The sequence below is a fragment of the Camelus ferus genome, chromosome 9 (assembly GCF_009834535.1).
Source record: "Camelus ferus isolate YT-003-E chromosome 9, BCGSAC_Cfer_1.0, whole genome shotgun sequence".
Classification (NCBI taxonomy): Eukaryota; Metazoa; Chordata; class Mammalia; order Artiodactyla; family Camelidae; genus Camelus; species Camelus ferus.
In genome coordinates, this window is record NC_045704.1 from 70,326,252 (window position 1) to 70,352,945 (window position 26,694).

A 26,694-nucleotide genomic window follows, 5' to 3' on the forward strand; every position below is an offset into this window, starting at 1 on the left:
CTAGAAGCAGTTACCAGTAAGTAGGTTATGTAAACAGGAGATGAGGGAAAAAGAAGACATGCTTTGATAAACAAGATTATACTGTAGAGCACAGGGAAATATATACAAGATCTGTGGTAGCTCACAGCAAAAAAAAAAAAATTGTGACAATGAATATATGTATGTTCATGTTTAACTGAAAAACTGCTCTACACTGGAATTTGATGCAACATTGTAAAATGACTACAACTCAACAAAAAAATGTTAAAAAAAAAAAAAAAAAAAGAAGACATGCTTTGTTTAGGTCATGTTGCTGATGAGACACCCAAGTGTAGTTTGTCTGATAGGCAGAAGGCCATGATGGAGATGGGGATCATATAATTTCTCAAACCAGGACGTTTTTGAGAATGAAAAAGGATGTTATTAATGACTACACCTGGACAGTAGTCATTCAGGGACTGAGCTGAGCAGACTGGGAAGAGTGGTCAACTGGATGAAAGATGACACCCGTATTCTTACATTCATGGACAAGAACACGTGCACAGCGAGGCAGATAAGGTCCTTATTGTCCAAAACATGAGGATTTTGAAAACTTCTGTAAATTGAAGAACTTAATTTTTTTTCTCAGAATATTTTGATGAAATGAAAGAATATGGCCCAATTCATATTCTCTGGTCGGCCTCAGAAGAAGACCTGGCTGACACTCTAAAAGGTGTTGCCGGCTGCATTGACAGATGCTGTAAGGCCACTGAAAAACGGATGTCTGGACTCTCCGAGGCCCTGCTTCCTGTCGTGCACGAGTATGTGCTTTACAGTGAGATGCTAATGGTAAGAACACCGCGTTTTCCTTTCACCTTAGTCCCTGATGTGATTATAAGCTTTGTAAAGGCAGTTTCCATCTCTGTTTGTTCACCGCTATCTTCCTCTCCTAGAAAGATGCTTTGCATATTCATGCTCGTAAACATTTGTTCACTGCAGGCGAGAGCTGATGAGTGGAAGAATGTGTTAATAAAAGACAGGAGTATTCAGCGGTAGCAAGAACAGCTTGTAAGATGGTACAGAGATTTGAAGCATCCTCAGTCCAGATTTACATAGGGGATAGGATTCTTTTTTCCAACCTTTTAAATTTTGCCTTTCAGAATTTTTAGCGCTTTAGAAACTTCTTTTCATGAAGGAGTTGCTTTCCTGCTTCCAGGTACCTTTGATTTAGCTGTATATTTAGTGTCATTATGTAGAAAGTGCTTGAGATTAGGATCTTGATGTTTGTTCTGTCTTCTGGATGCTTAAAAAAAATTCTTCAAATTAACACACTTTTCTTTCACTGTTTGAAAAGGCTTTTGTTCCTCTTACATCTAAATTTTGCATTTAACCTCCTCAGTGTAAGTTAAGTGTTCCCGATATTTGGGATTCAGCAATGCTGTCTGCAAAGCTAAAGTTTTTCATCCAGGATTATCCTCTGCTCACAGCGTCTCGCACAGGTGAACGGATACGCCTAGGTTTCTGATGTTTTAGGGGAGTGGTGGGGGATGGGCTCAGCTTACATTCAGTTATAGCCCAGTTCTTCTGTCATTTATACTGGAATCCATGTCTAGTTTCTATTTCCATGTACTGTTGATTTGGGGATTTAAAAAAAATGTTTTGTCTCTGTGCTGGTAAGAGAGCTCTCCTAGCTTCTCAGCCTGAAGTCTGCCTCTTCCATGTTTTTCACGTTTAGGCTTTTCTTTCACAGAATCACGGAATAGTCTCTTGCTGTTTCAGGTTTCCGCTGTTACTTGACCGTGTTGGGGTCCTCCCATGCACGGACCCCTCCTGCTTCCCAAAGACCTCTAACGGTTCCCTGCCGAGAAGCCTCCTCCTGGCCTCCATCCATTTCCTTGGCTCCGTTCCATTGTTTTACTTCACCATTGATCTCCCTCTTGTGTGGCTGTTCAGAGGGATCCGATTTTTGTCATTAAAAATATTATATTCTTTTCCTTTAATTAGATGTGTTTTGCTCTTTATTATGTCAAGATGGAAATTATGCAATTTAAATCACGTATCATTAAAGGTGTGGAAAAATTATCATAACAACCAGAATGAATTCTTTTATAGGTCCTCATTTGATTGTATTATTTTGTAGGTTCCCAGGGTGTAATCAGTAGCACTTATATTGCTGTTCTGGTTCTGTTTTATATTGGAATGTTTTCTTCAGTGTGAGATAAAATAATGAAAAGTATGTGCCTTGACAAAATGATTAAATTTGGGTAATTTTTACTAGTTGTATTCTGAAGCAACCCCTTACTTAAGATATTTCTACCTGTCTGAAGCACAGTATTTCATATTTATGGAAACAGACCTTAAATAAATGGGACTGTATTATAGTGTATGCCATCTGGGTTAGAGAAAGGGGGAGGTTCCTGATGTTAATGGCAATTCAACATTGAAGTAAATGTGAAAGAATGTGTGATAATCAGTTGACTTGTCTATTCATTTCTTTGAAAACTGGAGAAATGTTAATCTCTTTTGAATGTTTTAAGAGTGATTCCATCAGGCACAACATTAGAATTAGTTTTTAAGATGCTTTTTATCCTTAACGCCCCTCAGTTCTCATTCACGTACTATAGCGCCATCTTGCCTGGTTCCATTTAGCAGATTTATATCTAGGTTCTTCCTTTCCTCTGCAAACACCCAAAGAATACACCCTGTACCTCATTAAGGCCCTTCTCTTCTATGTCCTGCACGTTTGCTCTCCATGTTTGAATTGCCTGCTTACCCAGAGTTACTTTTTTTTTCCCTTAAACTGGTTTAGGCCACTTGCATTCATTATTATAATTTCATTATGTAATTAATACTATGAAAACCAACTCCAGATAAAGAGAGTTCTTGTTACAAAGTTTAAATAGACCAGGAAGGTAAGTGAGTCCCCAAGGGAAAGGCATTGTAAAAGGTCGGCAAACATTATAAAAGATACAGATGGATTCTGCACTCAGATTCCTTCACCAGGGTGTTTTAAGCTTAAAGACATGGAAACATGAAATCATGGTTATTCAAGAAGACAAGATGGGATTCCTATCAGTCAGAGAAGAGGCCAGGCTTTCTCATCACAAGCTTGGCTAATTAATTAATACTTATATAATTTAAACTAAAATAAAATCTTGAGATGTGAACGCACACTTCAGCTTTCTGATTCCTCGCTGTAATTGACTTTGGTTAACTATGCCTGTGGGGTCGATAAGGAGGCTGATTGCTGATATTGTCAGGTGATGGCCCATGTGACCTCTTAACTGCAGCCAGTTTACATCATAGCACATTTTTACAGTGCTTCTACTGATTTTTTTTTATTTGTTTTGTTTTTTTTTTGCTCTTTTTGAAGAGCTGTACATGCCGAGAGTGCTCCATCAAAATACTTGTATTTTGTACATAAAATACTTAAACCAGAAAGATGTACTTTGGGAAAACTAATAACAGATTTATGAAAAAAACTTGCTCTCACTTTAGCTTTTAGAGATTAAAAAAAAATTTTTAAGTCATTATATCCCCAGATGACTGATGGCTTTGGGAAGAGATGCTATTTATATTCTGATATGTATATTTTTGTTATACAAACATGATTAAAACTAAGTACAACCTATTTCATCCATATGTTTTAATATGAAGGGTGTTATGAAAAGAAGAGACCAAATACAAGCAGAACTGGATTCCAAAGTTGAAGCTTTGACCTCTAAAAAGGCAGACACCGATCTGGTAAGTTTTTAAGTTTCTTGATATAATCACATAAAATTCATCATCTGAAATTTTTTTTAGCAATGTAAAAAGCTCCATTACATGCTTAAGCATTTAGCAAATAATACTAAAATTTCTTCCAATAATCTATTATACGTTGAGTACCAAGTGAGTTCATATGCTTAAGATGCTTTACTGCCCTTCTGTCTTATATTTTCTCCTAAAATGAGTAAAGTATGAAGTTAATTTTTTAAAATTAGTGTTCAAAGAAGGTATGGAAAAAGGACCTAACATTATTCCAGAAGGTTTCTAAGTACTCAGTAAATAAATCCACTTTTTGCTGGTTTTGTAGGATATTTATACAGGATAAGCTGGTGTTTTTTTGTTTTTTGTTTTTTTAAGTTATTATAAAACTTTTTTTCTGGTTGTTATAAAAATCTCTACAAAGGAAGTATCTTTGTTTTCAAGTTTAATCCTTTCCTTAAAATACCCTTTTATGGAAAATTTTAAACATAAAGAAAGATCTAATTATATAATGAACTCATGCTCAACACTGGGCTTCATTGATTCCCAGCATTTTGCCTAGTTTTTTGCATCTATCTCTTTCCTCGTGTGTTTTTCTGAAGTATTCTAAAGCATTTTTCAGACATATATTCATCGACAGTTGGTTAGTATTTACATTTTATTGTCTTTGCATGTTTTCGTTAGTACTATCATATCAGAATTATTATTTTCATTTTGAAATTGAGGAAGAGGCTTGAAAGGTGGAGTAACTTGGCAAGTTTATACATTTTTGGAAACAGAAGTAGGACGAGAGGTGATGGTTATCTATCACTTGCCTCCCTCAGACCATGCTGCCTCTCGGAGAGCAGGTCTGAAAGTGAGAAAAATTGACCATAACCTTGTTATCCTTTATTGAGTTCTCTGTGGAAGAGACTTCCCTGTTTTTTTATTGAGTACACTTACGGCAGATGAATGGGTGTGTCCTTGGAAACCCCCTTGTTAATCTGTAGTATTCTAGCCCCCCACTCCAGCCTGTCTTGGGACTTGACCTCCCTCCTCCCTGCTTTAATTTTCTCCTTAGCTTTAATAATTTTGTAACACAGAATATGATTTTCTGACTGGCTTTCTTTGTGTTCTATTTCTCTCTCCCTCTCCCTGTCCATAATCTAAACACCTTAAGGGCAGGAGTTTTAAAATTTTTTCCTGACGTGTTCTCAGCCCAAAGAACAGTGCCTGGTACATGGTAGTCACTCAGTAAATATTGTGAACGAATGAAAATGGCAGTGATCGCTCTGATTCATAAAAACGTATTAAAAGCTTGAGACGACACATTTGTACAAAGTCAAACTTTGTGTAAGATGTTGAGATCTTACTAAAACGAGATTGTGAATTATCCTCATCTTTCTTAACTATGTTTATTTTTCAAACTTAAGTTCATTCTTCGGAATGGAATGTGAGTGGGGAGTGGTGGGCTGCTGTGAACAGAGTAGGAGAATGGAATCTATGAGGGAGACGAACAGAAAATGTAGAACCAGTGGAACTAATGCTCAAGGGGAAGATCATCTTTGCTTTTACATAGGAGGAAAAAAAGGAAATCCAAGATTAACCTTTTCAATACAATAAGGAATAAATAAATATATATATATATATATATATATATATATATATTTTAAAGAGTGAACTGGAAGGAATATAAATGGGTGAACTGATGTACAAGAAGTGTAATTGTACCTTTGGAACTGTAGAATTTTTTTATTTGTTAAATAATTTTTAAAGATATTGAAATTCGTGATTAGATAAAATTTTGCAATTGACTAAAATACTAGAAAAAGCACAGTATTTTAAAGTTTCAGGAGAATAGTAAAATGGCTTAAAAACCAAGCATCTGTTCAAAACGGTTTATATTCATATTTTAAGTTGAAAGGAAGAGTAGTTGGGATTGTTCCAATCACAAAAACACAGGAAAAAATAGCTTGGGCCCAGATATGGCTAGGCTTTCCCAACTCAACTAAAAAACACACTGTTAAAAGAAATTTGACTTGCAAACATTTTGTCTTTTGCTCTATAAAAATTTCCTTGATATCTCATTATAATCGGATCATCCATCTGTATTTATGATTTCATTTTGTGTGTGTGACATGTCCACTTTAAAGTGTTTTTTACCCAGTTAGTTGCCGTATTGTAAGATTGGAGAAACTTGAAACTTTAATTACCTGCAGGTAATTAAGATTTGAAACAGGGACACTTAATAGAGACATTGCAAATATTTTTTTGTTGCCCATCAAAAACAAATCTTTCCTGAAATGCATAAGGACTAATTTGATGATTTGTTAATAGTACCATAACATTTTCAAGGAGTTTTGTTTACAGACCTCACTTCCAAATCCCTCTGTGTTATGATGATATCTCTGGGAGAAACCTTCCAGGGTTACTCTCAGAAAGAACCTGCTATGATTGGTCACAAAATAGCTGAAGGGAAGTTGCTTAGAAATATGCAGGATAGGGTCACCATGGCAACGCGCCCTTGTGAGGTCCTTCTAAGGAGCCATCCTTTGCAGTCACCATGGCGACCCTGGCAGAGAACTGAATAGAGCAATCCAGCCTGGGTGTTTACCATGGCAACTCAAGCAAGGCCACTTTGGAGACAACCCTGGGGCCATTTCTATGGAGATCTGCTGGGGCTGCCTTCAGAGACTCCATCAAAGTCACCTTTGGGTGGGATGCTATATGCAAACCAGGCAGAGCAACTCATAATGAAAAGGTCAGTGAAATGAAACTGCCAGAAAGGGCAAAGACGAGGGGAGTTATAATTATTGGGTAGAAATAGAGCAGTGATGTAGCAGCCCACAGGTCATGTTAGACACATCAGGTGATGTTTAATGTGGGCTTCGTGTCGTGCAGACACAAGGCTCTTGTCTTTTTATCTTGCCTGTAACTTTGCATGTACTGTAAATTGGCAATCATGGCATTATTGTTACTTTTTCTCATCACACAAATATGCTTGCAAAAATTATGTATTTTCCTGCAAATTAAAATGTTTTACAGTGAATTCGTTGATTTATTACCTTAGTAGTTGTAAAGTGACTGCTTCTTAGAGTTTGTGGTTTATAGTTCTTGTCTCACGACAATAAAGTTCATGTTTTCGGAGTAACCTAAACTCACTAAATACCTTACTTGAGGGCCAGTCCAGCGGTTTGTTTTGTTTTGTCATTTAAGCTTTAGACTTAGGTAAACCTAGGCTCACATCCTAGCTCGTCTGCTTATTAAGTCTTAAAACACAATTCCTAACTTTTTAAAGCCTCATTTTATCATGTATAATTTGAAGAAGTTATTAGTACCTTTCTGGTGGCTTGTTTAAAGATTAAGTGATACAATGCAAGTAAATTATTAGACGTTATTTTGGTGACTTTACAGAAGTAGTACTTGAGATGGCTCCTGTAAAATGACTAAGGAGTTGTTCCTTGAAGACTAGGGAGGGTCAAGGAGAGTGGATAATATGAAAAGCAGTGAAAGCTCAAAAAAGCATGAACTGAGGGACCGGGTTGATGTGTAGAGAGCAGGGTGCAGCGGAGATGGGGGGTGTGGCTGTGGAGGTGGGCCCCAGTCAGATGGGAAGGGAGCCTTGTTTTGTGTCAGGATGAGGAACATGAGCTTTGTCCTTTGGGCTGTGTGGACCCAGTGAGAGCCTGAGCTGAAGAGATGGTAGTGGAGCTGCAGAGAAGAGAAGTTCAAGAGAGATGTAGGTGGAAGATGGAATCTGAAGCACTTAAAGGATGAGGGCAGTCCTTGTTTCAAGTTGCTAGTGACCATTAACATTTCTAGCTTGTAAGAAAGGCAGATTGTGGCTCTAAAAAATGAACTGTGGCGTATAAAAGGAAGAAGAAAATTAGAGATGTTCAACTTAATGTCATGATAAGATGACATTAAGGTAGAGGTATTCAGCAAAAACCTTTCAATAACTGTGGCTGGATACCTAACATGTAAGAGATGATGTTCCCAGCACTGGAGAGATGGTGGTCAAGAAGACAGGTCCTCATGAGCCTTATGTTCTAGGGATAGAGACAATGAGAAACAAACTGTTAATTAAAATGTATAGTTGTCATATAGTGGCAAGTGTGGAGAAGATGGAGTGTTGGGGAGCAGTGGAATTAAAAATTAGGGGTCAGGATAGGTCTTACCGAAAAGATAATTATGTAAAGCCCGAAAGAGGTGAGGTCTTGAGCCACATGAATGCCTGGGAGGGGAGCATTTCAGACAGTGGGGACGGTGAGTGCAATGTGGAAGTGTGCCTGCATTGTTCATGAAAAGCAAGGAGACCAGTATTGCTGGAATGGAACGAGTGAGCAGAAGAGTTGTGGGAAATGAGGTCGGAGATGTAAGCAGGGGTCATATCACGTAGGGCCTTATAAGATTTGGTCTCAACAAGATAGGAACAGGACTGTTGACCAGAGGAGTGACATGATCAGCCTTGTTCTAAAACGATGACTGTGCTTGGGAACGACAGAAAATAATGTGTATGTGGGGTGTGCACAGGATGGGAGAAGCCCAGAGCTGGAGACCAGCTCTTACGATCCATGTGGGACATCATAGCTTGGACCAGGGTGGAAGCGATGTGAAGTGGTCAGATTCTCAGGATATTTTGAAGATAGAGCTGTTTGTGAGTGGACAAGGATTATACCGAGGTTTTTGGACTAGCACCTTGAAGTTAAGAGTTGGCAAAGATTTGAGGAAGAATAGATTTAATGGGGAAGGTGAAGAAATGAGATTTGGATATATAAAGGCAATGTGCCTATCAGATACCCAAGGGAGATGGGGGTTACATATGAAAATCCATTTAAAAATCCAGAGGTCGGGGGAGGTATCCAGCTAAAGATACGTATTTGAGGGTTACTAGCAGATAGTATTTAAAGCCATGACATTTGTTGAAGTCACTAAAGGATGAAAAAAAAGAGGTCCCAGACTTAACGCAACTTAGCATCTTCCAACATTAAATTCAGGGAAGGAGTAACTGGTGAGGAAAGGAAAGGGAATTTATATAGCTTTTGCTGGTGGTAAATAATTGGACCGATAAGGTGAACTAAACAGATTTATTTAAGGTCGTTTGACTTTTTAAATCATTTCTCCACTTATGAGGTATTTATAAAACAGCTTGATACAGAACAGTTAAGATAAATGTAGACAATAAAATATTTTAAGAGAGATTAAGATGCATGTGCTCTGATGAAGAATTCAGTGAAAAAGATATTGTTCAATCAAAGTAAAGACATTTCTGCCTGTGGAGATGAAGGTGTAAAAATAAGTGAGATTATGAGGAAAACTCAGATATCTGGGGGACCTTGTGGTTTTTGCAGTTTAGTTATAAGTTTTCAGAGTCAGAGCTTCTGTTTGAAAATGCTTATTCACTTCACTGCTTAACTATAAGATAAATAAGGTTCATCTGTGGTGCTAAATAATGCTGCATATTTATTTTATTTTTATTTTTATTTTTGAATGGATGATTTATAGTTTTACACTCAAAGCAGCATTCAACTATAAATGAATATGAATACATTTGACATTTAGCAATATGTGCATAGAATCTGAGACTTGGATTCATAATGCCATAGCTGTTTAGCAGTATATTTATGTGAGCAAAAATAAAAAATGCATTTTCATAAGATCATTATAGTCTGGATTTGCATATAGCTACATTCAGTAGATGCAAACAGATACCAAATTGATTTAAGCTGGTCTTTGCTCTGTATGAGTTGCTATTTTTGAACCAGTATTTTACACTCATCCTCAAATAGTGGTTGTTAACCTTTAAATGTTCTTGATAGTGTACTAAATGCTGTACAGAGCAAGACTGCCTTCTCTTTAAGCCTTAAAGAAATAATAACATGGACATAGCTTGTGTGTGTGTGTGTGTGTGATGGAGGTGGAGGTTGACTCTCCCTTTTCTCAGATATTTGTTGTCTCACGTCTCTCCCCTGACCTTTTTACAAATTTATTCCTTTTTCTATGCCTCATTTTCTAATATCTGTTTTTCCCTCTCTGCTTCTTTTTCATCTGCATCTACTTGCCTCTCACATACACACGTGTACACATACACACGCTCAGGCAGCAGTGAAGGAGAAAGGGCTTTCTTCTCTTACGTTTCGTCAGTTAACCCTGGAAGGCTTCCAGCAGACTTCTCCTCACATCTCATTGGCCAGAGTTGTGAAAAGCCCATGATCAAACCAGCTACTGGGAGTGGGACTGTGACCATCACAAACAACTGACTTGGACCAGCCACAAGCTGCCCCCGATGCAAATACCTGGAAAATAGCGGGGCCTTTTCACATAGTAAGGAAGGGGAGTGAGAAGTGGATTCTGGGTAGACAGCTAGTAAACACGCGCCCCACATACACAGCGTAGCCGTGTGTTGGAGTTGTTGCACACACACCGCTGGCTGGGAACCTGGGTGAATGAGTGATGATGTAATCAAGACGGCCCTCAGCAGCCTCTCCTCCCAGAACGAAGTACCAGGCAGTGCCTAGAAGTCCCCTCCCTCTGAACCGTCGGGGCAGGCCTCCCACGCAGGGCATCATTGGTTTCAGGGGTTGGGAAAAAATTCCATGTACTGCTATTTACACAAATTTGTAAAGGATAATAATGAGTATTTGATTAAATAGCAAAAAAAAAAAAAAAAAAAAAAAAAAAAATCCTGTCTACCCTGTGAGTTAGAGTCTTTCGAGCCTGGGATCTCTGTGTGGAATTTTCTGTGTCACTTTTCCCCTCTGACGTTTATCTTACGCCTCTGGCATTGCGAGCAGAGCCGTCTCGGGGAAGCACTTAACACGGGTCTTAAACCTAGTTGCTGAGACGCACGTGATTTCACCCACAGCACCGCGCGCCTTTGCAGTTTAGTTTGAGGCAAAGTTACTTACATTCTCTTTGCTTTAGTTTCCTGACTGTAAAAGTTGTGGGTAATGACTTCCTTCAGGCGTTGTTAAATCAGCATATGAAACCTTTGGCCTCACCAGTGTTAGACTTTAAATATTTTGTATTTGAATCTATATTGGGAGCATTGTTCTTCTAGGTTAGAGTTTTCAAACTGGTAACTGTCATCCTGCTTGTCAGACCTTCACATTGTTTAAAACAAAAAAGAGGCAGCCATTGGCTTGCGTTGAATAGTGGCTGTTCCCATTTGCCCCACCTGGTCGCTCTAGGCATCTGAGTTTAAAAATGTATATGAATTTATACTGACTATTAAAAAGCTGTGTTTTGGATTCCAAACAATAATTTAAATTAAACAACACTCGGTGTTGTACCATTGATCCGTAATAAGGGACATTTTAAGAAAGGCAGCCGTAAATCCCTTTATGATAAAGCGTCAGAAGCACAGACCGCCTCCTAGTTTTCCTTTAGGAGGACCCCCGAGAAAAGTTTCCATCGTGTCTCGGCACCAGCAGTAGAATTTAATTTCTCCTGAGCTGTTAGCTTGTTTTCAGTGTGTACACATCTTGGGTTTTATACCTGTTCAGATTCCTCTCTTTATCCTGCTCTTTAGTTTCCAGACTGCCGAGAGCCCCAGTTCTAACCCACTTCTCTCTGGCAAATCTGTCCTTTGTGTGCCAGACTCACCACCGACTTACCCGTGCTTTTCCCCTACTCTTACTTTCCCGTGGCGCTCCTGTCTTTGTCTACTTCATACCTGGAAACTAGTTGTGGGGTATAATTTTGGAAGCCACCTTAAATCTGCTGTGGAACAAGTAAGAAACAAATTAATAAAGGACTAGAGGTAAAAAATTCCACACCACTCCAAAGATCAGCACATTTTTTATAACTTTTTTTTTAACCAAAAAAACCTGTGTTTGTAGTTATTTCTTTTGGAATCCACCAACGCCAGTATATCTGTTGTGAACACAAATCCGAACCCCGACTGACTCATGTTAACTGTTACCCAGAGAATTAATCAGGACGGTGGTTGAGGGTGAGGTGAAAAAATTCCAAAATTTTTACCCATGACATTTGCCTAGGGAGGTTATTGCATATTAAGATTTACTGATTTGAAAAAAAAAAAAGAACACATAAACTTACAGTCCTGATGAATAAGGCCTGTGTACGTTTGTGGTGGGTGAGGGTGGAAGCGGGGAAGAGACAATGAGACTGTAGAAAAAGAGAGGCAGTGTAACATTGTTGTAGATGAGTTTCTAAAGAAAGATTGTAAGCTCTGTGTCTTTCTCTAGGAGCACTTTTTTCCTCCCCCCACACCGTCTTAACTGCAACAGAAAAAGTAACAGATGGATAAGTGAAAGGGGTAGTTTAAAATTCCAGTCATCTCTTCTCAGGATTTAAGAAAGTCTACTTATAGTGTGTCCTTGTGGATTTGGGGTTTGGTTCGTGGAGTTCTGCCTACCGTAGATATAATGGTTTAAACAGCTGCCCCATATAGAAACTCAAAATAGATTCAATTTCCTTTTAATTTAGGTATTTTGTTAATAAGAAATGTGTCCCAAGGGTCTGTCTTCCATCTCTGTTTCACTCCCGGCCCCGCCTGGGCACTCCGTAAATATTTGATTATGCTCAGAGCAGGGACACGCTGGGAGCCTGAAGCCCAGAGACGGCTTTGGTTCACTTTTACTTAACTTGTGACCTTAATCAGACATTTAGTATTCTTTATCCACGAACATGCAGAAGTAATGCTTGCTTTGAAGAAATGTTTTTTTTTTTTGAAGATGAATTAAAGTTGATAAATCTGGAGCTTGTGTCAGTAAAAATTTTGGTAAGTTAGAAGAAGAAAGTTTAAAAGAGTAATGTACTAGGAAATATGCAATGTTACCATAAAACGTTATTTGAAGTAGGGATCGTTTAAATAGTGCTTCTGAAAAGAGCAAAACATTTATGTTTCTGCAAAGAATGGGATCGGTAGTTTTTCTTCTAGCACAGTGGCATATGTCTAAACTAAGTGTATTTTGACTTATTCTATTTCTAGACTTTGGAGAGTAAACTTTCTCTCTCTGCTAAATCTTGGTCAATAGGGAGTAAATTTAGGGGGAAGTGCCCCAGTCAAAGCACCATTCAACTTTCAAAGAGGTTCTAGACCCAAACTAGTGCTTTCCTTTCTGAAGTGTATTTAGCATCTATTTTGCACCTATTGTATGCCAAGCACTGTGCTGATAATTTGCACATACTACCCAATTAATAATACTGTTTGGTAGGCATAATTCCCATTTTTGTAGAAGAGAAAATTGAGGCCTACAGTGTCAATCATCCAAGAGTTATGAGTTACTTCCCTGTCTGAGCACTTCGTGGTGGGCAAACTGCAGTGACCGAGACTGACAAAGCCCCTGTCCCCAAGGAAACTGTGGTCTAGTTGAGGGGGGAAGGGTACTCAAAATGAAGGAACAAATAATAAATACTGGTAACTTTAGAGAGTTGTCAGTGGTCTGAGGAAAATAAAAGAAGGTCACGTGAGAGGGAACACCAGAAGGGGAAGAGAAGGCCTCTCTGAGGAGGTGACACTGAGAGGAGAGCGGCGTGCTGAGAAGCGGCAGTCGTCCCACGATCTGGGCGCCCGTGTTCTCGGAGGAATCCACATACAGCTCTGAAATGGGAATTAGCTTCGCGTGCTCCAGGCACTTAGCTGTAACTGGTGTAGCTGGGATATAGAGAGCGAAGGGGTAGTAGCTGGGCCTGAGGCCTGAGCAGGCAGGATGAGAACACGTGGGCTGTGGGTTTCATTCTGGTTGTCGTGGGAGCCACTGAAGAATTATGATTTGATATGTTACGTGCTTTAATTTTTTTTTTAATCTTGAAAGTGTCAAACCTATAGAAAACTTGCAAATACAGCTCAAAGATCTTTTTTTTCCCCTTGAACCATTGGAAAGTAAATTGCAAACCTTATGCTCATGACCCCTTAATGGTGTGTGTTTCTTACAAACGAGGACATTCTCCAACGTAACCATAATACAACTATCAATATCAATAAATTATCATTGAAACAATACTGTTATCTAACACTCAGACACTTGGATGATTTTGCCAGTGTTCTGTTATGTTCTTGTTAGCATTTAGTCAGATGTCGCCTTCAGTCAAGAATGGTTCTTTCAGCTTTTCTTAACTTTCAGGACCATCACACTGAAGACTGCAGGCCAGTTATTGTGTAGAGTACCTCCGATGTTATTAACCTGTTTGATGTTTCCTTATGATTAGATTTAAAGTGTCAGCCTTTGGCAGGAATAGTACCCAAGTGATGCTGTGGTCTACCTGTCAGGTAGCATGTGATTTTATTTGTCCCAATAATGACAGACTCTTTGAGCACTTGCTTAAGGTGATGTCTGCCCAGCTTCACTGTAAAATCACTCCTTTCCCTTTGTAATTAATAAACATTTTGTGGAGAGCTACTCTGAGACTGTGTAATTATACCATTCCTTACCATACTTTAAACTTTAAATGGATTGTGTGTGTATGTTTGTGTATTTGTGATTTTTCTACCTTAGTCATTGGGGTTTTGTGCATTACTGTCACTATGCATTTTGATATGAAAATTGCCTCCAAGTTGACTAGTAGGATGATCTTCCAGCTGCTCCCCCCTCCTCCTTTGACATATTCCCATCATTCTGTGCTTCTTTCTGGTACAACAAGCCATTCTAGGCTCTTCTTGTATTTTTCTTGCCCCAGTCCTGAAATCAGCCATTTCTCTAACAAGCCTTGGTTAGGTTTAGTAGAAAAAATTATACTCAGAATATAGTATCTTGACATTAAATATATTCATTGCTATTTAGGTATCATTATTCCAAGGCCTGATTGGACATAGATAGGTTTATTTATAATCACACACACATTTTAATATCTATATTGTCTTGTCTGTTTATATATATTAAAAACAGTGATTTCATACCGTTGCCTCCAGTTTGAATCCAGTATCATAAAGGTTGATTCTAGTTTGCTCTCTTTCCATATATAGTTCCCTTTCTGAAAATGAGAACCAGGCTCCCATTCTCCTTCACATATCTACTTCTTTGATCAGTCCCCAGTTTGTAACCAGTCTTGCACAGTTCACGTCATCTTCTTTCCCAAGCCGTGGTACTCCGCACTCCCCTCAGGTTTCCACGCCTGCCCTGGACCACACCCAGGCAAGAGCATCCTCTCTCCTGCTCTGGCATTCTGTTTTTCCTCGCTAGCCTCTGCTCCCCAATGCTGCCCGCACACAGCTCGCACCCTTCTCACCCTGCTTGAGCTGTTACTTCCCACTCCAGACCGCTCTTCGCAGGGAGCACCTCATCATCTTGCTAATGCTTTGACATCCTGCTCGGGGCCACCATGACGTGGACGCCAGCGTTGCTCTGCATTACCAAGTAAGCTTTAGGATGGAACAACAGGAAGAGAAAAGGAAGAACTGACAGTTGCTTCCAAGTGCTGCTCACTCTGTTTCCTGCGTGGGAAATAAAAAGACCGGTTGAGTCCAGTGCAGTGGAAAGGAGACGATGACGGCATAAACTAAGGTGGTGACAGTGGGGATTTTGATGTGAAAGGTTAAGTGATTCCTTCACAGCTATGCAGTTAGCTGAACAGCAGAGCCAGGACTGTGACCTGGCACTGTATTCCCTGGTGCCTTATAAATACTTTTTTTTTTCCCCTCAGACAGGTTTGAAGCTTCAAGAGGTGTAAAAATTTGATGGCAAATAACAATTATCTTCTACTAAAATCAAAAGCGGAATTTAAAAGCTTAGTGCTTTTTAAAATCCCTCCAAAGATGTATGTATATGTATGTGTGTGTGTGTGTGTGTGTTGCCTCCAATGTCACAGGAAATTATGATTATTTCTTATTTTGAAGAATGTTAACGGTGTTGGAGGTGCTGACTTGGAAAGCGATGCGTCAGCTACATTTGTGGGTGTTTTATGACTTAATTTGTCATTTTGAGAAAGTGCATTGTGTGTTACTGAACAAGTTACATTTGGATAACAAAATTGCAGCGGAGTTCAGGAAGAGAGGTTTCTACTTTTTAAGAAAAGTGTGTATTGTAAAGTATATTTAAAAAAAAGCATTACTTAGTAATCACATGTATGCCTGAGCAGCATGGTACAATCAAGCATCTAATTTTTCAGACACATCCTACCTCTCTCATGAATCAGAAAATAATACAGTTTTATTGTTAAGAGCCCTCTTATCTCTCCCCTGCAATTTAATTAATACTTGTTAAGAAGAGGTAGCTGTCAGATTAAAATTGAATTTTTGAATTTTCTATTATCTTCTGATGGAGTGGCAATCTAAATCTTTTTATTTAGGTACATTATTTTCAAGAACTTTTCGAAATGATAATTTCCCAGCTTTTCTGATTATGAAGAGAAATTTTTAGCATTTGAATAAATAGATTGGACGGTTATTTTTTTCCATAAAAGGAAATAATAGAGAAGCCATTTTAAAAAGAAAACAATAAAGATATTTTAAAGTAAGAATAGCTATTATCCTCAAATTGTACTCTTTTGCTCAAAAATTTTTGTGATAGTTGCCTTTAGGGTCAGGTACAGACACCTTGTAAGTTTCTGTGGTATTTCAAAATGTAATAAAATAATCCTTGGAAAAGCAGTAGGATTATTTTATCAAATATTTATCAAATTCCTACATCGTGTAAGTAAGTACTTGAGAATAAAATGGTCAAAAGATAGACCCGTGGCCCCTTATGTTAGAACTTCCATTCTAACAGGAAAGCAAATAAACATACATAAAATAATTGTTAGTTCTAGTGACTATTAAGGAGATGAACAGTGGACTGAGAGAGATTAGCAAAAAAATACCTGCTTTGTACACAAATGCTGTTCTGAGAAGGACTATCTGAGAAACTGGTATTTAAACTGAAATTAAAAGAGAACTAGCTAGAAGATTTAAATAAAATAGAATAAATTTTAGAAACCTCACCATTTGTTTGTCTTGATATTGCTCAATTCAGTTTAAAAATGTTTTTTCCTAAAAGATCTTTTACATCTTTTCATAAATTTATTCATTAGTACCTTATTTTTTGTTTGGATTTATCATGAATTATATGTTTTAAATTTTGTTATTTTCTAACGTTTTTGGCCAAGGTAGAGAAATGCAGTTCACTTTTGCATATTTATCTTATATTCAACAATTTTCTAAATTATTTTTTGTTTTAATAATTTCTTTGTACACTCTTTGGGATCTTCTATGTAGAAAATCTTATGGGTTCATATTGATAGTTTTGTCTCATTTATTTGGTCATTATACCTTATATTTACTTTTTCATTTCTTATTGAGCTGGCTAAAAAGTGCATTTATAATCTTATTACTGACAGGACATCCTTGTATTATCTCTGATTCTAAAGTAAATGCTTTTAGGATTTATTTATTTATTTATTTATTTTAGTAATGATGTTTGCTATACTCTTTTAAATGTATTTTTTAAATCAGGTTCAGGTAGTTTTTGTTTACTTCTATGTGATGAGAGGTTGATTCATAAGTGGGTGTTGAAATTTATTGAGTGGTTTCCTGTACCTACTCATGTAATTGTGTGATTTTTCTCCATTATTTACCTAATGTGGTGATTTACACTAAGACATTTTCTCAGTTTAACCATCTTGGATCCCTGGGATGAATTCAATTTGGCCCTTGCTGGATTTGGCTAGCTCAACTTTTAGGATTTTTGTGCTTACATTTCTGAGTAAGAATGATTTGTCATCACGTTGTACATTTCAAACATACAGTTTTATTTGTCAGTTATACCTCAATAAAGCTGGGGGTAGGGGAGATTCTGTTTTGTAAGTACCATTGCTTGTGCCAGAAGTGTCAGTTTTTGTATCAAGGTCATGCTACCCTCATAAATTTCTACCCACTAGACTAATTTGTGTGAGATCGCCATTATTCATTAAGAAAAGAACTCTTCCAATAATGTGTTAGGCGCAGACCCCCTTGTAAGTTGTTCAGATGTTTGGAGCTCAATCATGATATTGGAGAGACTCTAAATTTTAATCGTGCTACCCACATGAGCTTTCTGCTGTACTTGTAAATAGAGACGGTCACAGGGTGAGGAAGAGGGTGCTTGGTTAGAGATTATAATGTCAGGAATAAGTGATGAAGGGTGGATGATTTATAGTCAGCGAGGCTGGGTCTTTCTTAGGTAAGTGAAATTTTCCCTGGACCGCTGTTTAGCAGTGATAGATAAAATTGAAAAAAAGAAAAAAGCGTGACCTGTATTTTCTTCTGTCATCCTGGCAGCTATTTCTGGAGAAATAGACTGTTGGGAAACTGCTTTCTCAGTCTGTAATTTTTATAAGTGATACTTTGATAAAGCTGTTGGTAATCATGGCCATTAACTCCCCTAGAATTATCATGCCAGAGTGTATTAATTCTTTATTAAATATGTAGTTCAGCAGTCAAGCAGATTTACTTCTAATGCATATTTTAATGTGGTGCATAGGTCAAACGTGTTTATCAAAAGAGTTTACTTTCTTTGGTAAAGGAAAGTTGTAATGTTACTCCAGTAGTCTGAGAGACCCACCAGGGGCCAGTGCAAGCTCAAAATTTCTTTAAGGTCTCCTGTGTTAAAATTTCATATGAATATCACTATTCCATCCTGTATTTATGTTTATGTTAATTTAAAAATATTCTTCTCTGATCTGCATAAAATATGCATGATACTTTGCTGTGTTTACTCATGACATTGACAGCCCTCTAGGTTAGCCCTGAGTGTTGATGTGGATATAGGAACCCAATTTGAGAAACACACAGTATGGCATTCCGTCCTGGTCTCGTGATGAAACTGTAGTGGAATTGGGAGGCCTTTCTGACGTTAAGTAAAGATTTACTCCTATGACATCAGTGTGCCCAAGACTGAGCGAGAAAAGAAGGAGACTGTTTCACACGGGGCACCGTGCCTCGCCCGGTGCTCTTGGCACATAGTAAGTGCTCAACAAACAGTCCTTGAATGAACTGATATATTTTCTGAAAACGAATGTCTGGTAAATGAGAAAAACTAAAGGCCTAAGAGAATGTTCAGAAGTCTAGGGGATTTTCTTGAGTTACTGGATGGGTTTTCAGTCCCTAGGAAGTGTACTTTAAAGAACCTCCAGAGTCGGGGAAAAGGTCCGTCTGCATTTTTTTGTCTTAGGAGTTTTCATCCCTTAATGAGCAAGGTACCAATATTTCTTGGGTTAGGGTGGAGTAATTTAGTGATGTGATGTGACAGTCCAGTGCCTCAGAATGGAGGACATTTCTGGGCTTCCCGGCCTCGTCCATTTGATTTGAAGGAAGGCCTGATGGAACGGCCGTATGTAGACTTTTTGGCCTGGCTGCGTTGTCCATTCCAGCTCCCAGCACTCTCAGGCGTTCTGGGGCTTTGAGGCAGCCTTCTGAGCTGTTAATGTCCCTTTGTTTCCCCTGTGGCTAACGTTCCTTTTATAGGCAGGGCCTCAGTAAGGATTCCCCAGCGCAGTACAAGTGAGCGGGGAGACGGTCATCAGACCGTTCCTGCGACCCTAACAGTAACCCTTCCGTCATCACTTCGGGTGCCCTCCAGCCCTGTCATGTCTTAAATGCTCAGGTCCCGGCACTTGGCTAACACAGGATTCAGAACAATCCCGTGAAGCATGTACTTTCTTTCTCCTCATTTTCCAGATCAGGAAGCTGCAGCCTATCAAGGAACTGAACTCAGCTAAAGTCACAGTCAGGATTCCGACCCATGCATCTCAGAGCCCAGGCTCCAGATTACTGACCGATAAATGTGTGTGATTATGAAATTTTTAAAATTCAGGGGGAAAGGTGAGGAGAAGCCCCGAACAGCTTACTGTTACCCTGAGGCAACTGAGAAAGAGGAAATGGTACTTCTTCAGAGCGGAGCCATGTCAGTGAACAGTGTCTGTGGAATCTGCGTCTTGCTCTAGAGCCAAGAGCATCTTGGCTTTGGGAGGCAGGGAACGTGTCACTGCAGCAGGTGCCGCACCTTCCCGCGTAGCACCTGTCTCGTGCAGCAGAGCACTGGACATGTAGAAATGTCCTGGGAATGCGGATATTGCCCCCTGAGTGGATTACAATGTGACTGTTAACTTAATCTGTATCAATGCTTAGCTTAACTTCATCAAGTCAATATTTAGTGCAGTAAGGATATTTATTGGGTATAAAGGCACATTTCCTTTTTTAGGGAAATTTTTGAATCTAGATGTTCTGGATTTCCTAAAATTTCATTTAGAAGGTACTTCCTTATTTTATGAAAAGAGAGCAAACTCACTGATACTCTTAAGGCGACTGGTAAGGTGACAATAGAGGGACAGTGCGGTGTGGATCTGAAACCCCTACTAGGTTGTAAGCTCCCAGCAACAAGGACCATCTCTCTTATAGTCACCCTGTGGCCTTGGTCATGGGCCTGGGCCAATGCCTGGCACATAGAGAGCACTTTAAAATAAAGATTTGTTGAGTGAATGTTTACTTTTAGCCTCAGTTGATATGTTCTTCCATCTTATGAAGGTAATAAGAAACTGTATTTTGGAGGAGAATGGAGGCTTAAGGAGCACAAATTAAAGTTAAAATTTGAGGGGCAGGAAATGTTAAAACAAAACAAAGTAAAACTTAGATTGAGTTTTCCAAACAATTCAGGAAAAGAAAATCATAACAGAGAATTGCCTGAAGAACGTTGAAAGTGTACCGACAGGGGTCTGCGTTCATCATGTGCAGAGTCTACTTTGTTAACAGTACTGAAAACTTGGACCATTTATTATATTGCTGCCTTGGCTTGTGGGTGGGGGTGGGGGAGCTTAGTTCCTGCAGAAGACCTTAAAAGTATTTCTCTGTCTATTCCTTAAGGAGGAACCAGGCCCCTGCCCCAGGGCTGCACTCTTATTTCTGGGCTGCTCCTCCCTGGCTTCTGCATTCCCAGATTAGCAACTGTTTGAATCTGCCCTCCGGAAAGGGCAAAGAGGCTGACTGAAGCCCATTTCCTACAAACCAGAAACAGGGGACACAGAAAGATTTGTATCAAGGAGGACTCCACAGGGCCCTGCTTGGCGTCACCTTCTCAGGGAGCAGGACTTTTTTTTACTTTTTTTTTTCCTCACTCTGTAAAAATTATAGTAAGAATTTTTAGTGAGACATGTCACAAGGCTGACCTCCCAAAGTCCTCTGATGAGTACCTCACTCTGCAGGACTGTTGCTGTTGCCTTCAGGCCTCCATTTCCTGTCTCACCACCTTACCCCCCAGTTCTTCCAGGTCATCCCAGACAGTTACAAAGATCAGATAATTCTATGTTTTCTCCCAGTGCCCACACAGAGTCAACTGCTAGTGATTCTGCCTGCCAGCGTTTTAGTCTCTTTCTTTCTCCTCCTCATCCCAGCGTCTGGAATCTGCTTGTTACCGCTGCCCCCCTGGTCCTCTTCCCTAAACTCCTTCAGTGATTCCACTTGTTCTCTGTTAAGGTCCAGGCACCCCAGGGAAGTCCCTGTAGTACTTGGCAGCAGCCTGCCTCTCTTGTTTTTTTGCTTTTCCCCTACTCGTACTCTAGGTCCCAACCTTGAAAACCACCTGCAATTTTTAGAAACTTCAAAGTAAACATGCTTCTAGGACTGTACACCCTGTTTGCTTTACATGAAATGTTTTTCACATTTTCTTTACCCAGTTTTTGTTTTGTTTTGTTTTGTTTTTTAATTTCTCCCCCTAGGCATGAGTCCTTGAGGACAAGGTCTGGCAAGTTCTGTTCTTCCTCCCTCCATCATTGTTCCGAACACAGACTAGATGGGTGCTGGGTGGATGCGCTGGATGAGTGAGTGGGAAGGAACCGGATCCTCCCTGTCATTTTTACTGCTGTCTCCGTAGTCCCCATGCAGCTTAACTGGTTTCCTTTCTTTCCCTCCTCCTTCCATCCTGCTTTAAGCATCTCTGCATATCTCTGACTCAGGAATCTATGTGAAATGAACCTCAGCCCTGGTCAAAAACTTTTGGTAACTTACCATTTCCTCAGAATCCATTTTTTGCTCAATATTGTTTACACCCTCTAGTGGCCAGTCTTCTATCAGCCTCTCCAGCTGCATTTCCTGTGTTTTCTCCTTGCCCACCTCAAGCCTCCAAACCTACCTCTTGGCCATTCTTCCTCTGTAACATAACACCTCTGCTGTTTCATTTACGCCATACCCTCATCCAGGTGTCTCCTTCCCCCAGTCACTGCTTAGCAAACAGGCTGGTCAGAATGTCCCCTCCCCCAGTTAGAATTAATCCTCCATTCTGTATCTTTCTACCTACTGCTTGAATTTTTTCCCCCTCCATTATGATATGTATCACATTCTGCTTTGTATTCTAGCCTTTGGCTTTTGTTTTATTTCTGCATATCTGTCTTCCAATAGATAACAAACTCCTTGAGGTAAGAGCTGAATCAGTTTAACCTTAAAAGCCACAGACACGCTAGCTTGGGGCTCTTCAGTCAGTGTGGAAAGAGCCTGTGCTTTGACTCAGGTGGATCTTGGTTTGAATCTCCAAGGTGCCACAAAATGCTATGTGATCTCTTTCACTTCTTTTCCCCAGTTTCCCAGCTTGTGAAGGGAAGAGAGTATTCCCAAATTTGCAGCATTATTATGCAGATTAAATGAAATAATGTATGTAAAGTACAGAGCTTAATGCAGCGCCCCTGGCAGCAATACAATAAATGGTCATTAACACGCCGCTGTTCCTGGTGTCAGAGCAGGTACTCACTACTGAGGAAGGATATTGTTTTGTTTACCAGACTGTTAATATTAATGATTTTCATTTGATTGTGTGGCTAATTTCTAGCTGAATGTAACTGAAGCTAGAGGTCACCCATTAGCCTTGCAGTTAAATGTAAATCTTGATTTCTCGCTATATGACAACCTTTTATTACTTATTCTGATATTACAACATTTTCCTGGCTTAAGAGTCTGCTTGCTTCTTTGGTGTTTCCACCAACAGAGGGCCAAATTGCTTCTGGTATTTGTGAGAAGAATTTTTCAAGCTTTAGGCCTTTTAAACAGTCTTTTCTGTGCTGCTTCGCAATAGAAACTATGAATTGAATTTCTGACTTTTAGAGTTATTGAAAACCGCTGTGTTGTTAGAGGGGTGCTGAAGCCCTGGGGGGCTGCTTTGACCTGCCGCGGTTACTCTCCCATTTTAGTTAAATTTTGTTGAGTGTTTGTGTTCGGAGCCTGGACAGCACCATCTAAAATGCATGGTTCCTTGTACCAAAGAACTTGCTAAAATCAAAGTCAACTGAGGGAAGGGAAATCTAATGATTTGCCTTTATAATTGGTAGGAAAGATATAGTCCAGATCATTCTTAATTTGAATTAAGTGTTTTGTGCTTATTCTCAACTTGAGTTTCTTTGAATTAAAATTATAGGAAGATGATTCAGTGTGAGGAAATACGTAAGGTCTCTTTTGATCTTTTTCTAAAATAATGATGAAATCATCAAAGAAAGAAAAATTAATATATACATAGCCACAGAAAAATGACAAGAATTGATCGTATGTATTTGGAACATGTGTGTCATCTTCTGTACTGGTGAGAGTAAGTCAAGAAATAGCACCAGAAATTAACTTAAGACCTAGACCCTGACGGTGACGACCCTGGTGGTGGTGGTAATAGATAGCATTTAGCAAGCATGTTGTCAGGCACTATGCAAATCAATGGGTGTTCATAATCTCAGGCAATTTTCATAAAAATCCCTATGAGATAGATTTGTTATTTTTATATTCGTTTTACAGATGAAGAAACTAGGGCTTCACAAGGTAGCCTTTCCCAATGTGTCATAGCTTGTAAAAGACAAAAGGGGGGTCTGAGGTCAGTCTAACCTGTCGTTCGTCTTCCTCATCCCAGTGCTGTGCTGATAAGGCTACAAACCTTTCTGTAGGTGAGAATGAAGTCAGAGAACAGGACGGGACTTCTTCAGCAATGCAGTCGCTCTTGGCCAGAGCAGAAGCACCGACCAGCCTGACTACCACCAATAAGGGCTTTAACGAGGGGGAGCTGCAGACTGACAAAGGGAAAACTTTGTTGTAAATCCCTTCTGGCAGCAGGACCAGTTTAAGTTTCATCAGGAAGGGAAGGAAGATAGAAAATGTGATTTTGACTCTGTGTTTCCTAAATCCACTTTCAGTAAAGCCCTCTGCCAGTAATCCTACTCCAGTGTGTAGTAATTTTAGGCTACAAACCCCAAGCAGAGGAGAGTTAACAGTGCATTACAGTTGGTGAAGGTACCTCTTCATCCTAGATGTAAAAAAGACATTTTGCTAAGAATCTCAATCTGGCTATATAATGGCAGGATTCCATCCAACAGTCCAGAGGAGTGAGGTTCTCTCACTGACCCCTAAGCTTTTTCCAGATCCTCTTTGAGTTCGGCCTGTCAGCAGTTTTGCCGTTGCTCACCCCTCAGCATCCACAGTCCATGGTTAGACATCCCATTAACATCCTTTTAGACAAATTCTAAGATCAGCAAAGTAATTACCCCAAAGAGTCACACACACCCATAAAGTAATAAATATCCTCCCTGAGATAGTTTACAAACAGAACAAAGTTAAAGAAAAGTTTTTAAAAAGTTAAGTTAAAAAAATTAAACACATCCTCCCGCCCCACACACAAAACATGAAAATCAGCTTTACTACTGACGCAGCTCTCCCATGGGTAACAGAAGATTTATATCGTACCAAATGTCTATTCTTAGGGAAGTAAGAGCAAATATGGCTGCAAAGAAATAGAGTCAGAAGTGAAATTTTATAGCAAAATAAAAAGGAGTAATATTTCAAGCAAGCACTGGAAGCAAAATAACATCTTTTTTTGATGCTGATATACTCATTTTCACACTTTATCATCTCTGTAACGAGGACTTTCTTAAATGACAGCCTCTTCAGATACTCTAAGCCAAGCAACAGTGGCGATTTGTAACGCTCCTTTTAAAACATGAGAGTCATTTCTGCTCAAATCGTCCTGGCTTTGGATCTCAATGAAATCTCAGAACTTTACTATGGACGGCGTGGCCCAAGAAGATCTGGTTACCCACTGCTTCTCTGACCTCATTGCCTAGGGACCTTCTCTCTTTCTTCACTGTGCCTCCCGCTGCAGCCATGCCTGTCTCCTTGTTCTTCTAGGACTGTCCAGGCACGCTTCCACTGCTGGACCATTGTCCTTGCTGTCTCCTCTGCCAGGAGTGCTTCTCCTACTGAGAACCCCGTGGTTCACTCTGACGTCAACCTCAGAATTGCTTTCAAATGACACTTCCCTGTTTAGACTTTCCCCAGTCATCTTATCTAAAATTGCATCCTTCCATTCCTTTTCTACCTTTCTGCTTCCTTTTTCTTTTTGGCACTTATTATCAACTCATAGTTCATCTCTCATTTACCTTGCTTTCCGTTTGTTTTTCCCCAGCAGAGTAGAAGCTCTGGTGAAATTGGGATTTTTGTCTGTTGTCTTTCCTATTGAATCTCCCAAGTCCTAGAAGAATGGCTGGTCCAGAGAAGGCAGTTAATAAATATATACTGAGTATATGAATAAATACGTGTGTATAAAATATGTATGGATATATAAATATGTATGTAAACATGCCAAATGTAAACCAGTAAGTTGCTGGGTTCCACGCTCAAAGGTCGGTGGGTGAGTTGGAGGAGGGCGACTGTCTAGTGGAGCGTGGACGAGGTGTCAGGTGTCTTGAGATATGAGCCTGCCTCTGTTATCAGCTGAGTGGGATGTGGCAGGTTAATCCCCTGGGCCTCCACGTTGGACTACGTCATCTGTACAGATGTTATAGCATGTCGGTTAATTGAGTGTTCTGCTGAAAATGGTTGAAAAACGAGGACCAGGAAGGGAAAGCTGAAGGTGTGAAATCATGTCTTTTAACATAAATACTTTCACCACGAACAGGGATAGTGAGAGAGTCATTGCAAAGGAGTTTTGAGATAACTTGGAGTTCAATTTCCTGTGTTTTATCAATAGTGAAACTGAAGCCCACGGTTTCAGAGATTTAGGCAAAGTCAAGCGCTAGTTGGTGGCAGACTTAGATCTCCGACTGCAGCCCCTGTCCTTTTTACTTAAACTAGTTAGTACTCATGGTAAATCCTGGTGACTTTTCAAAAACATCTGGTTTTGTTTTTTTTTTTTTTTTTTTACAATATTCAGCTTAGATTTGAAGAATTCACTTAGTGGGAGGATAGTAGGTCAGCTGACCTCTCTTTGTGATCTAATTCAGCTCACAGAAGAGATTGGGAAGCTGGAAGATAAAGTGGAGTGTGCCAACAATGCCCTGAAAGCAGACTGGGAAAGATGGAAACAAAACATGGAGAATGACCTCAAGTCAGCGTTCACAGATATGGCTGAGGAGAGCATCCGCTATTATGAACAGGTAATGGGCCACGTGTGGGATGGCGTCGTTTTTAGAAAGTTAACCTCTCTCTTACTTCCTGTCTCGTGTTGCAAGAGCCTGTTAAGGAGCCAAGTGTCACGTTCAGAAGCCTCTTCGGTGGCTCCCCGCCAGGGGAGCCGCCAGTGAATAGAGTCACGCGAGCCCCGCCCGCTGACACACGTGTCTCCGCGGAGGCGGGGGTGGGGGGTGGGGCGGTCCACACCGCAGGCCCGAGCGCCGGGTGCGAGCTGAGCTGCCGGGAGAGGGCGTTGTGCTGCAATCCGTTTTGTTTGTTTTCCCCTCAGTTTCTTGTTTGGGAAGGGTTTGAATTCTTCAGATGCACTTGATCATGCTTCCTAATGATTCTCCGATCTTACTTCCTTTTCGTCTCCTTGTCTTATGCAATGAAGGGTTTGCGAAGTGAGGAAAGGAACAGAGGTTTGAATGGGTAGAAAATTAGTTCAGTCCCCATACTTTGTGTCCCTGCCATGCCACGTTGCCTTTTGGAGCCGTTCAAAAAGTCAAAAAGGGAGCGTGCTGCTTGGTTTTTGGTTTTTGTTTGTTTTGTTTTGGGTTTTTTGTTTTTGTTTTTGTTTTTTTTTGGAGAGTTTGTTTTGTTTTGTTTTGGGGGGGAGGTAATTAGGTTTTACTTATTTATTTTTAGAGGAGGTACTGGGGATTGAACCGAGGACCTTGTGTACGCTA

The 26,694-nt window shown here is 39.7% G+C and overlaps 1 protein-coding gene across 3 annotated transcripts in view; it reads left to right on the forward strand.

Moving 5' to 3' along the window:
• Positions 1 to 26,694, forward strand: part of SNX7 (sorting nexin 7) — an 87,712-nt gene that overhangs the window by 36,990 nt on the left and 24,028 nt on the right. For 2 of the 3 annotated variants that reach the window (XM_032487160.1, XM_032487161.1), the window contains exons 6-8: positions 608 to 807; positions 3,616 to 3,702; positions 25,837 to 25,989. In XM_032487160.1, the coding sequence (XP_032343051.1) occupies positions 608 to 807; positions 3,616 to 3,702; positions 25,837 to 25,989 (440 nt within the window). Of the gene's footprint in view, positions 1 to 607; positions 808 to 1,737; positions 3,539 to 3,615; positions 3,703 to 25,836; positions 25,990 to 26,694 lie in introns of those variants that run through there. The other variant, XM_032487162.1, reaches the window with a different exon arrangement.